This window comes from Equus przewalskii, chromosome 12, assembly GCF_037783145.1.
Source record: "Equus przewalskii isolate Varuska chromosome 12, EquPr2, whole genome shotgun sequence".
NCBI lineage: Eukaryota > Metazoa > Chordata > Mammalia > Perissodactyla > Equidae > Equus > Equus przewalskii.
The window spans coordinates 40069479-40079259 of record NC_091842.1 but is presented as its reverse complement, the minus strand read 5'-3'; the positions used below and the strand labels follow the sequence as shown (position 1 = coordinate 40079259).

The window sequence follows — 9781 nt, the reverse complement described above, 5'->3', positions numbered from 1 at the left end:
GGGGCAGCGGAGGAAGGAGAGGGAGGCCGTCATCACAGGCAGAGCCGGGGGCAGGCGGGCTGCAGCTGCTCCACACAGGCCTGAGCCTCATCTCCCTCCCTAATTTTCTCCCAGGGGAGAGAGTGGCTGCACCAGGTGGTCACTGCTGGGCCGGGCCGGACAGGGTAGGTCTGTGGACTGAGGCAGCGAGGGAGCTCCAGGCTGCCCTCTCCCCCAGGCTGAGGGCCATCCACCTGGGGTAGAGCTTGACTGCCCCTGGGGGGGCGTCATCAGGGACCAGGGTGCCCAGAATACAGCCAGCCTACAAAAAGCTGTGGGTACATCTGTGGTGGGACCCTGGTGGCCCCTGCTGGGTGATGCCGGCTGTCCTTGTGTCCCTCCCTTAGCCTGGGACCAGCCAAGGGACCTTCCTCAAGATGCCGTCCAAGGCACTGAGACAGGAACAACCCAGGGGCTGGCAGCCAGGCTGCCTTGGTCTTGGCCCTGGTGTGACTCGAGTAGTGGGTCTCCATTCAGAGAGCCCGGTGTTTCTGAAGCATCACCCAGGAGCTAAGCAGGGGCTAGAAGTGGGAGGGGCAGGAGGCGCAGGAGCTGGGCATGGAAGGGAAAGGTCAGTGAATGACAAGAAACCAGCTATTCTTCGTGAAGCCCTCGCCAGACACTGCGGAGGGCTTTCCTGCACCATCTCACAGGATTCTCACCTGACAGACACTGGGAGGTGGGTTTTCCCCATCAGTCAGATGTGAAAACTGAGGGGCCCACATCCATGCAGCTGGTAGAGGGTATAAGGGGATTTGAACCCAACTGGTCTGATTCCAGAGGAAGCTGAGAATGGTGGAGGGGGGACTACCCCCTTTGCTCTCTCCACTTGCTCCTACCCCAACAGTGCAGCCTCCCAGCCCCCCTCCTCTCAGCCCGTTCCTGGGGTGGCAGCCTCGTGGGGCTGTGCAAGTCGCAGCTCTTCTCTACCCAGCAGGCTGGCACCCGTGCTGCTGCATCCCGTCTGTCAGCAAGGTCCATGGAGGGGTGACCTGGCCCTGCATCAACAGCATCCTGTCCCCAGCCTCACCTGTCAGGTGATAGGCCGGGAGACTGTGCAGCCTGGAAGGGTGCACCTGGGGAGGCAAGGGCGGTCCTGGGAACTCCCCAGTACAGGGAACACTAGGTTCCTGTTCAAGGCAGACATTTCCTAGCTGCCCACCTGTTCTGGCTGGTGATGCTGCAACCAGATGGCCTAGCTTCTCCCAAGAGTACTGACTCAACCTCAGTTTCCCCATCAGTATCCTGAACTGGTAACACTTAACTATCGTGGCTGCTGGGAGAGTCAGGACGACGGCTAAGGTGATCATTGTTTTGCCCGCTGGACACATACGCTGTGCCAGGCACAAGCATGCTCTCAGTTGATCTTAGAACACTCATGAGGTGTTCTCATTTCCCATTTCATGAATGGGGAAGCAGGCCCAGAGGCTAGGTGATGTACCCTAAGGCGCACAGCAAGAGTAGAGCTCGATTTGAACGTGGGTGACTGACTCAAATTCCACACTGAGTTATGTCACTTCCCTTATGGAGACAAAAGTAGTTGTAAAACACTCTACAAATGAGAGGCACACTAATAACTAGTGGTCATTGATAAGTGCTATTAAACAATGTTAAGGGGCCGGCCTGGTGGTGCAGTGGTTAAGTTCACACGTTCCGCTTTGGCCCGGGGTTCGCTGGTTCAGATCCCGGGTGCAGACATGGCACCGCTTATCAAGCCATGCTGTGGCAGGCGTCCCACATACAAAGTAGAGGAAGATGGGCACGGATGTTAGTTCAGAGCCAGTCTTCCACAGCAAAAAAAAAGAGGAGGACCTGCAGCAGATGTTAGCTCAGGGCTAATCTTCCTTAAAAAAAAAATAAATAAAGCAGACAGGAGGAGAGGGCCCACCAGGCAAGACCCTACAGGCTTAGTTTGGAGCCCAGGGAAGGGTCCCTGTCGTGAGCACTGGGTGGTTGAGGCAAGAGGGCAGCAAGGGCCCAGGAGGCCTTTGTGTGCAGATGCAAAAACGCCCAGGCAGCCAGCTCACCCACCATCTTGAGCCTCCCATTCTGTATGTCATGGCCCCCAGGAGGACCTCAACCCAGAGAGACGACAGAGCCAGGGGCTGAGGGGTTAGCCCTGCTCCCCACTCACATCCTTCCCCACCTCATTCCCACTGCAGGAGGTGTCACTGCACTGAATGGCATGGAGGCCTGCAGTCACCTCCTACAACAGACCCACCAAGTGGACAGCACCATGGGTGCTCAGAGACCCACTCTGAGGGTAAGGATCACACCAAATAAGCCCCCGCCCTCCTCGCCACCTCCCTCAGGCTGGGTGAGCTCTGACAGCAGAGACAGCTATAAGCACACACCAGTCACTACCCAAGGCCTGGCACCCTGCTCTCCCTGCATCAGCTCATTCATGCTCCCAAATGCCCCACGGGGGCCAACTGTAGATTCCCCTCCATGGATGGGAAACAGGCGGAGGCTCAGGGCCTTGCCCAAGGTCAGTCAATAAGCTGGGGGTTGAACCCAGGGGGTCTGCTGGAGGGTGGTTGGGAACAGGCATGATCCTTGGAGAGATGGGGTGGGACCCAGTGGGCTGCCCCACCCCTCATCCCCACAGGGTGACTCCTGATGGGCATCCTGAGCTGGGGCAGCCCCCACGAGCCAGGAGGTCTACATGCTGGTCTCCAGTAGAGCCCAGATTCAGGACGATGTGCCTAGGCTGCAGCTGGGCCAGAACACCACGGGTGAAGAGGTGGCTCCTCCTGTCCCCGCACCCCTAAACTCACTCTTTACCTGCCTCAGAATCCCCTTGGCCCCCACTGTCCCCAACCCTCCCCCCACCCCTGCTCTCCCGCCTCATTAGCACAGGATCTAAAGCCTCCAACTCTCTGTATATACAGAGATTAAGAAGGAACTCTTCAGCCTGGGCCAAGGACTCACCTCTCCAGGTACCTGTCCATGGCCTCCTGACTCAGGGACTGAAGCCCAGGCCGTGGTCCAAGGGCTGGGGTGCTGGGAGGGAGCCAGGGCTGCCCTGGGCTCGAGGCGAGGGCTGCCTTGAGGCGGAGGGAGGGGAGAGTCGCAGGAGGGGACGGGACTTAAGAGGGCTGCTGAGGAGCCAGAGATTAGAAGTCAACAATAACGAGTTACAGTTTACGAAAGGTCTAGTGAGGGCTGACTCTTGGGGAGGCGCTACAAACTTCACAAACGGTTCGCCCATCTTAAAAAGAAGGAAAGTGGCCCTTGGCGAGGTGAACTGCCCCAAGCTGCCCAGTCAGCGCAAGAGCAAGGATTTGAACTCCAGCTGCTCTGTACCTAGAGCCTGCGCGGTTGACCACAGGTTTGATTCAGGGCCAAGGCAGCAGCATCTTCAGATTCCGCCCACTCTCAAGAATTTCTCACATTGCAGCCCTAACAGGCGCAGGGCTGTCTGGCCGCCAGGGCCATCCACCGGCTCGCCTCTCACTGGATGCCATGTACGCCTTCTGTGACACTGGCCGGCAATGACCCGGCCGCAGCTCTCCCTCTCCTGGGAGTGGTTAGGTGAAAGGAAAGCCGCCTTCCCTCGCTCAACTGCAATTTGGGGCGACGAAGGACGGTGCCCAGCGCCCAAGAAGGAAGGCCTAGGCTGTCAGCAGGGATGCCCCCGTAGGAGGGCAGCCAGCCAAGGAAATCAAGCGTACAGGCCACTCCGGAGCCTGCGTGGACATGGGCAAGAAACGGGCGGGCGCCGAGGGCCCCTGGGGGCAGGAGGCTCCCCTTTCCTCCTCCTGGAGAGCACAAGCACCAGCTCCGGCCACGCCCGCTGCTGCTTCCCAGGACGTTAGCCCGGCCCACTCCCTAACCGGAACAACTTCCCGGGGTGCTACAGGCCGTAAAGCCCCTCCGAACAGGATTAAGCAACCCTGACATCCAAGGCTGAGGCGGGGAAAGCGGGACAGCGCTCCGCTACGGTGGCCGGAGAGTCCAGAATTTAGAACCGCCTCACAATGGCCGCCAGGGAGCCCCGCAATCGTGTGTCAGAGCCCCCAGTATGGCAGCCCTGGTCTCACTGAGAGGCGACTGTTTTGCCACCCCGATGGCCCAGAAGAACATTCATTCACTCTCCCTGGGAGTGGGGATGCCCTACGCTCGCGAAGTGAGCCGCCGCCATCCCGCAAAGAAGGCTCGGCCTGCGCCGAGCCCTGATGCATCAGCACGGGGACCTCGCCTCTGCCACTCCCAAGATGGCGCCATCGCCTCCTGCGTCCCTCCGGTGCTTGGTGCCTGACCCTTTGCCCCCACCTCGACCACCGCGCCGACCGGCGCCACCCCGCGCCACGCAGCCGAGATGGCGGCTGGACGCCCGACCACCGCATTAAAATGGCCACGGGTTAAAATGGCGGCCGCAGGGCGGGGCGGGCCCGCAGAGCGGGGTGGGGCGGGGCCGCTGGGCGCGGGGCAGGCTGGGGGCCGGCGCGCGGGCTGCCGGGAACGGGGCGGAGCGCGGCCGCGCCGGCGCGTCGAGGGGGAGAGGTAGTCGCCGCGATGGTGAGCGGGCGCGGGGGGAGGGGCGGCGGGCCGGGGCGGGCCGGGGGCGGCTGGCCGCGCGGGGGGGGCCCAGGCTCCGCGCTCACGCCGGCCCGCTGCCCCCAGGACGTGTTCCTCATGATCCGGCGCCACAAGACCACCATCTTCACGGACGCCAAGGAGTCGAGCACCGTGTTCGAGCTGAAGCGCATCGTCGAGGGCATCCTCAAGCGGCCGCCCGACGAGCAGCGGCTGTACAAGGTGCGGCCCCGCCGGGCCGGGCGAGCGGGGGCCGGGCCGGGGGCGGGCGCTGCCGGGAACCGCCGCCCCAGCCCCGGCCGTGGGCTCTGGGCGGCCGCGTCGCTGATGTAAACAGTGCCTCCCGGGCCTCCCCCGCGTGGGCCCGTCGTTCGGACTCGGGGAGGTGAGGCCCCAAGAGCGCTCGTTGCCCGGGGCTCTCGAGGAAGAATGGCTCCGAGGTCGCGCGCCCGGCCCCGCGCTCAGTGCCGAAGGCCAGCGTCGCATCTGAGCCCCACAACGATCCCACCCGCGACGTGCAGGCTGCTGGCAGCCTTGCTCTGCGGCTAAGGACACTGAGGCTCGGCGAAGTGGCCGCTTACCTGGCCAAGGTCATTGGCAGAGCCAGAATTTGAACGCCAGTGCTCTTAATCCTCTGCAGGCCTATCAAAGTCACAATGGCCCCCAAGACGCTGCTTAATACAAAGAAATGGAGGGTGTCCAGATGAGTCAGGTCCCTCCAGTTCTTCACCCAACAACTGTTTACCCTTCAACATTCTGCTAATGCTCTAAGAGCTTGTCCCACCCCGACTTCCCCCCTACAAACCAACTGCAAGCATGGCTTGGGGTTTGGGGTTTCACTGGGGAATCCGGTGTGTGGGCCCCTGAGACAAGTCTGGCGGGGTGATGTCCCTCACCAAAGTGCATTGATCTGATTCTGGCTGGAATCTGGCCTTTTGCTCCAGGCTGAGCCTCCACTCCCTTATTCTCAAGGGCCTTTTGTCCCTCCTGGGGCTTCCCTGATAAGGACCCTTCCTGCTGCATGTGCTCTTTCCACGTGCTGTACTCCGTGCTTTCTGTGACCCTGTCACTTGTTGAAACCTCCTGGCCACTGTATGAGTTGGGAATTGGAGTAATTCCCATTTTACAGATAGGAAACTTCACAGCAAAAAGATCAACCGCGTGGTCCAAGGTGGCAGAGCTGGGATTCAAACCAGGTCTGCCTGTGCCAGATTGGGTCACTGGCTCTTGAAATTAGATTCCCTGGAGTTTGGGGGGAAACAGATTCCAGAGCCTTACCCTGGGAGGTTCTGATTTGGAAAGTCTTGGGTGTAGCCCTGGAAACTGTGTTTGGTCTCCTCTAGGGTGGTCCTGGGCCGTACTTGGGGCTGTCTCGCTTCCCTCTTCTGACTTCCAGTGTAGTTGCTAACCAGAGAAGTCTCTGGGACTTGCCTCTCCTGGGGCCTCTCCCAAGACCCTGCCTGCCTCTCTTCTCAGGACGACCAGCTCCTGGACGACGGCAAGACACTGGGCGAGTGTGGCTTCACTAGTCAAACAGCACGGCCGCAGGCCCCAGCCACTGTGGGGCTGGCCTTCCGAGCAGGTGAGATGGCAGCCAGGCAGGGTGGAAACAGCCAAAGAAAGCGATTGTCAGCGAGTCTGCATTTCCTCCAAGTCTCCAGGACAATGACTTCCTAGTCCACAAAGTACAGGCAATGTGCTGTGACAGTGTATTTGTTTCTCCATAAAAAAGATGACAAGCAAACGAGACCCTTGTAGAAATTGAAGCCTATTCCATGAAGGAGTCAAAGATTCCTAGTCATGATACCAGCTTGCATTTACAGAGGGCTTATCGAGTCCCTGGCCCTGCACTCGGCATTTGACTTCTGTTGGTCCATCTCACCCTCTCGATAGCCCTGGGGAGTAAACACTGCTGTGCCCATTTTGGAGATGTGGACACTGAGGCTTGCTGGCAGTCACATGGGGTGATGCAGACTGCCAGGACCTTGCCTGAGCCGGGCATCATGCCAGGCACTATCTTTGCGGTAGATCACTTGATCCTGCAGCATCCCTGTGCAGGCCAGACTTGTACTATACCCTTTTTTTTTTTTTCTTTTTCTCCCCAAAGCCCCCCAGTACATAGTTCTGTATTCTTTGTTGTGGGTCCTTTTAGTTGTGGCATGTGGGACGGTGCCTCAGCGTGGTTTGATGAGCAGTGCTATGTCCGCTCCCAGGATTCGAACCAACGAAACACTGGGCCGCCTACAGCAGAGCGCACAGACTTAACCACTCGGCCACGGGGCCAGCCCTGTACTATGCCCTTTTTAAGGATGAGTAAACAGCTTGGGGAGGTCAGATCGCTTGGTGGGACTGTCAGATCCAGTATTCACATCCAGCCCTGCCTGCCCCAGAGCCAGTATGCTCATCAACCACATTCCCCCTGCCCAAAGTTTAGAAACTTGAGGGGTGGGAGTAGTTTACTTCCCTCCAGTGTACCTCCTTCCCCTAAGAAAAAGAGAGGAAATGTGGATTTTATTATTTGTCTCTGGAAATTTAAACAGGGGTTGTAGAGTGTTTCACAGCTTTGGACCCAGGGGCTCTGGGGATGGCTGGGTGAACTTGGGTGAAGTTACAAGGAATTATTTTTCTGGCTTCTTGTAAGAAAATGCAGCGAGGGCTGAGGAGGGAGCATATCGCCTCAGCCGCACTTTTCAGTGCCATAAGGAGAGCTATGCTAGGCCTCAGCAGCTGTGTCTTTGGACGGCTACTTCATGCTCCTGCCCCTCCCAGGCTGGAGTTCCTATCCTTATAAAGGGGTATGATCCTAGGACCAGCCCCACATGAGGCAGTGTGAGCCCCCATGCACCTCAGGCCCCCAGCCTGTGAGTGCTCAGCAAACGGAAATCTTAGGGGCCTTTATGTGGTTCCTTCTGACCCTCACAGTGACACTGTGGCAGGGGCAGGGCTGGCACAGACTTTGTAGAGGTCAGGCCCTGTAGAGAGAGGCCCTTCTGAGGGGAGCAGGTGAGGGCTGAAAGCTCTTCTCCTGTTCGGCTTCCTAAGCCAAGGTCAGGCTGCATTCTCCCAGAGGAAGTGTCCCGTTCTCTGATTGGAACAAAGGCACCATCTAGGCTTGCAGTGACTCTTGGAAGATGTTGCTAGATCTGTTTTGCAGGTGAAGAAATCATGACACAGGGAAGTGATTTGCTTTTTCCCCCTGACCCGCAGTATGGCATTGAATGAGGTAGTGGCTCTGGCGCTCAGTGGCATCACCCCTCAGGTGGACAATTGCTGTCTTGACAGGGCCTCTTCACTTCCCCCAGGGGCTACTTTCACTTGCAGAAATGCACTTCTGAATGCCTGTTTCCCAAGTAGTAGTTTCCTGGTGCAGCTGGAAGAGGCGTGAGACGCAGCTGTCTCTCCCCAGCCCCAAACTGGCTTCAGTTAGGTTAGGGAGATGACACTGTCAAATCAGGCCTTAAATGGCATCATCCAAACTTTATTTCCAAAGAATAGGAGAAGTGATGAAGGCAGGAATTGTCACTGCAGGTTTGTGTTTTGGAAGATGAGTTAGTTCTTGGTGTCTGAACATCATTCAGCACTACTGATATTTGGGGCTGCATGATTCTGGGTGGGGTTGTCTTATGCAGGATGTTTAGCAGCATCTCTGGCCACTACCAGAGATGGCCGTCTACCCACTGATGCTGGTTGCAGCCCCCCACAGCCACCCCCAAGGTGACAACCAAAACTGTCACCAGGCATGGCCAACTTTCCCTGGGGGCCCTAATCGGTTGAGAACCCTGAGCCAGGTGGAGAGAATAGTCTCCCAGGTAGAAGAAAGCACAGAAGAAAAGTTGTAAAGTGGGGTTCGTTTGCTCTGTGCTGAGGTGACAAGGCAGGCCTTCCTGGAGCTGCTGTTCTAGTGGGGAAAGCAGCGGATCAAAGCAGCAAAGGGCCCCTTGGGCTGGTGGTCAGTGCTTCCAAGGCAGTGGACAGGGCTCTGGGATGCACTGATTGTGTATATGGTATGGCTGGGGAAGGCTTCTCAGAGGTAATGTTTGAATTGAATCCTGAATGCCATTCTGAGTGGCAGGCTAGGGACCAGGAAGTACAAAGGCCCTGAGGCAGGAAAGAGCTTGATGTGGTAACCTGGGGAGCACAGGAGACAGGTGGAGAGACATAGTAGCAAGGACTTGAGATTTTATTCAGTGTGTGATGGGAAGCTATTAGGTTTTAAGCAGGGGAGGAGCAGAATCTGGTTTGACTTTGAAAATCACTGCTTGGTACAAGGAGATAGACAAGATTCTGAGTGAGGGGTGATGGTGGCTGTGGAGCCAGTGACAAGCAGGTGGATGCAGGTCAGCCCACAGGCTCACTGATGGATGCAGAGGGTGAGAAAAAGGGCCTCACGAATGGCTAGCCTCGGGGTGGGAAGTGGGGTCAGGTTGGGCTTGGAGGAGTGGGAGACATTCCAGCAGGGCCATTGAGACCAGGCAGGGAGACCAGGTATGGAGGTCAGAGCAGTGGAGACTCACTTCACAGGGGCAGGTATCTGCTTGGAGGTCCCCAGAAGCTAAAGGTGGGTACCCATTCCAGCTCTCCCCACTCCCCTCTCCACCAGATGAAGCGTTCGAGGCCCTGCGCATCGAGCCCTTCTCCAGCCCACCCGAGCTGCCCGACGTGATGAAGCCGCAAGACTCAGGAAGCAGCGCCAATGAACAAGCCGTGCAGTGAGAGGGCCCTTGGGCCCATCCCCCAATGCCCCATCCTCCCCAATAAAAGAATTGGGTGTCCACCTGGCTGCTGCCTCTCTCTGTGCACCCTCTCCTGCCTCCAGGCATCATCCTCACTGGGATGGGGCCTGCTCCCCTGCGGGGCTCCTCCTCAATCTCTTGCTTGCCAGGGTTCCCTGCCCAATTACAGGCTCTCTGGGCCCAGCTGTCTACCCCCAGCCCAGCCCTCAAAGGCCATGGGGAGAGGACTGGGAGGAATCCAGAACCTGGGTCAGCCTTCTACTCAGAGTGCCCCCCCCCCCCTTCCAGGAGGCCAGGAGTGAAAGTGTAAGCTGGAGCCAGTGTGTTGGTTTGAGAGCAGGTTCTGTGGGGGACCCACAACCCAGAGCCACCCCACACAGGTCCTCCAAGGCCTGCACAGTGCACTCCTTGGGGGATGCAGCCAGCATAGAAGAGCAGCTCCTCCCCCAACCCCTAATGAACAGTCTCCA

At 58.3% G+C, this 9781-nt stretch overlaps 1 protein-coding gene and 1 long non-coding RNA gene across 3 annotated transcripts; one reads left to right on the top strand and one right to left on the bottom strand.

The window, feature by feature from the left end:
- Nucleotides 1–1617: 1617 nt before the first annotated feature.
- Nucleotides 1618–3776, bottom strand: LOC139074923 (uncharacterized). The gene is made up of 2 exons (XR_011524924.1): nt 2971–3776; nt 1618–1759 (listed from the first exon to the last, which is right to left on the bottom strand). It is a non-coding gene; the product is annotated as an uncharacterized lncRNA (long non-coding RNA).
- A 375-nt stretch (nt 3777–4151) lies between these two features.
- On the top strand, nt 4152–9352 carry ELOB (elongin B). 2 transcript variants are annotated; one of them, XM_070568648.1, is made up of 4 exons: nt 4152–4292; nt 4666–4800; nt 6055–6160; nt 9179–9352. In XM_070568648.1, the coding sequence occupies exons 1-4, from the start codon at nt 4218–4220 to the stop codon at nt 9289–9291; spliced, it is 429 nt and encodes a 142-aa protein (XP_070424749.1). In that variant the 5' UTR covers nt 4152–4217; the 3' UTR covers nt 9292–9352. The 2 variants fall into 2 exon arrangements, with proteins under 2 accessions (XP_070424749.1, XP_070424750.1); XM_070568649.1 differs by lacking the exon at nt 4152–4292 and adding an exon at nt 4443–4560.
- Nucleotides 9353–9781: the final 429 nt, after the last annotated feature.

Excerpts from the sequence above, each read along its gene's own strand:
- ELOB (XM_070568648.1), top strand. The coding sequence starts at position 4,218 with ATGCATCAGCACGGGGACCTCGCCTCTGCCACTCCCAAGATGGCGCCA. Across the intron at positions 4,293-4,665 it reads CTGCGTCCCTCCGGTGCTTG|GACGTGTTCCTCATGATCCG; the intron begins GTGCCTGACCCT and ends CGCTGCCCCCAG. Across the intron at positions 6,161-9,178 it reads GGGGCTGGCCTTCCGAGCAG|ATGAAGCGTTCGAGGCCCTG; the intron begins GTGAGATGGCAG and ends CCTCTCCACCAG.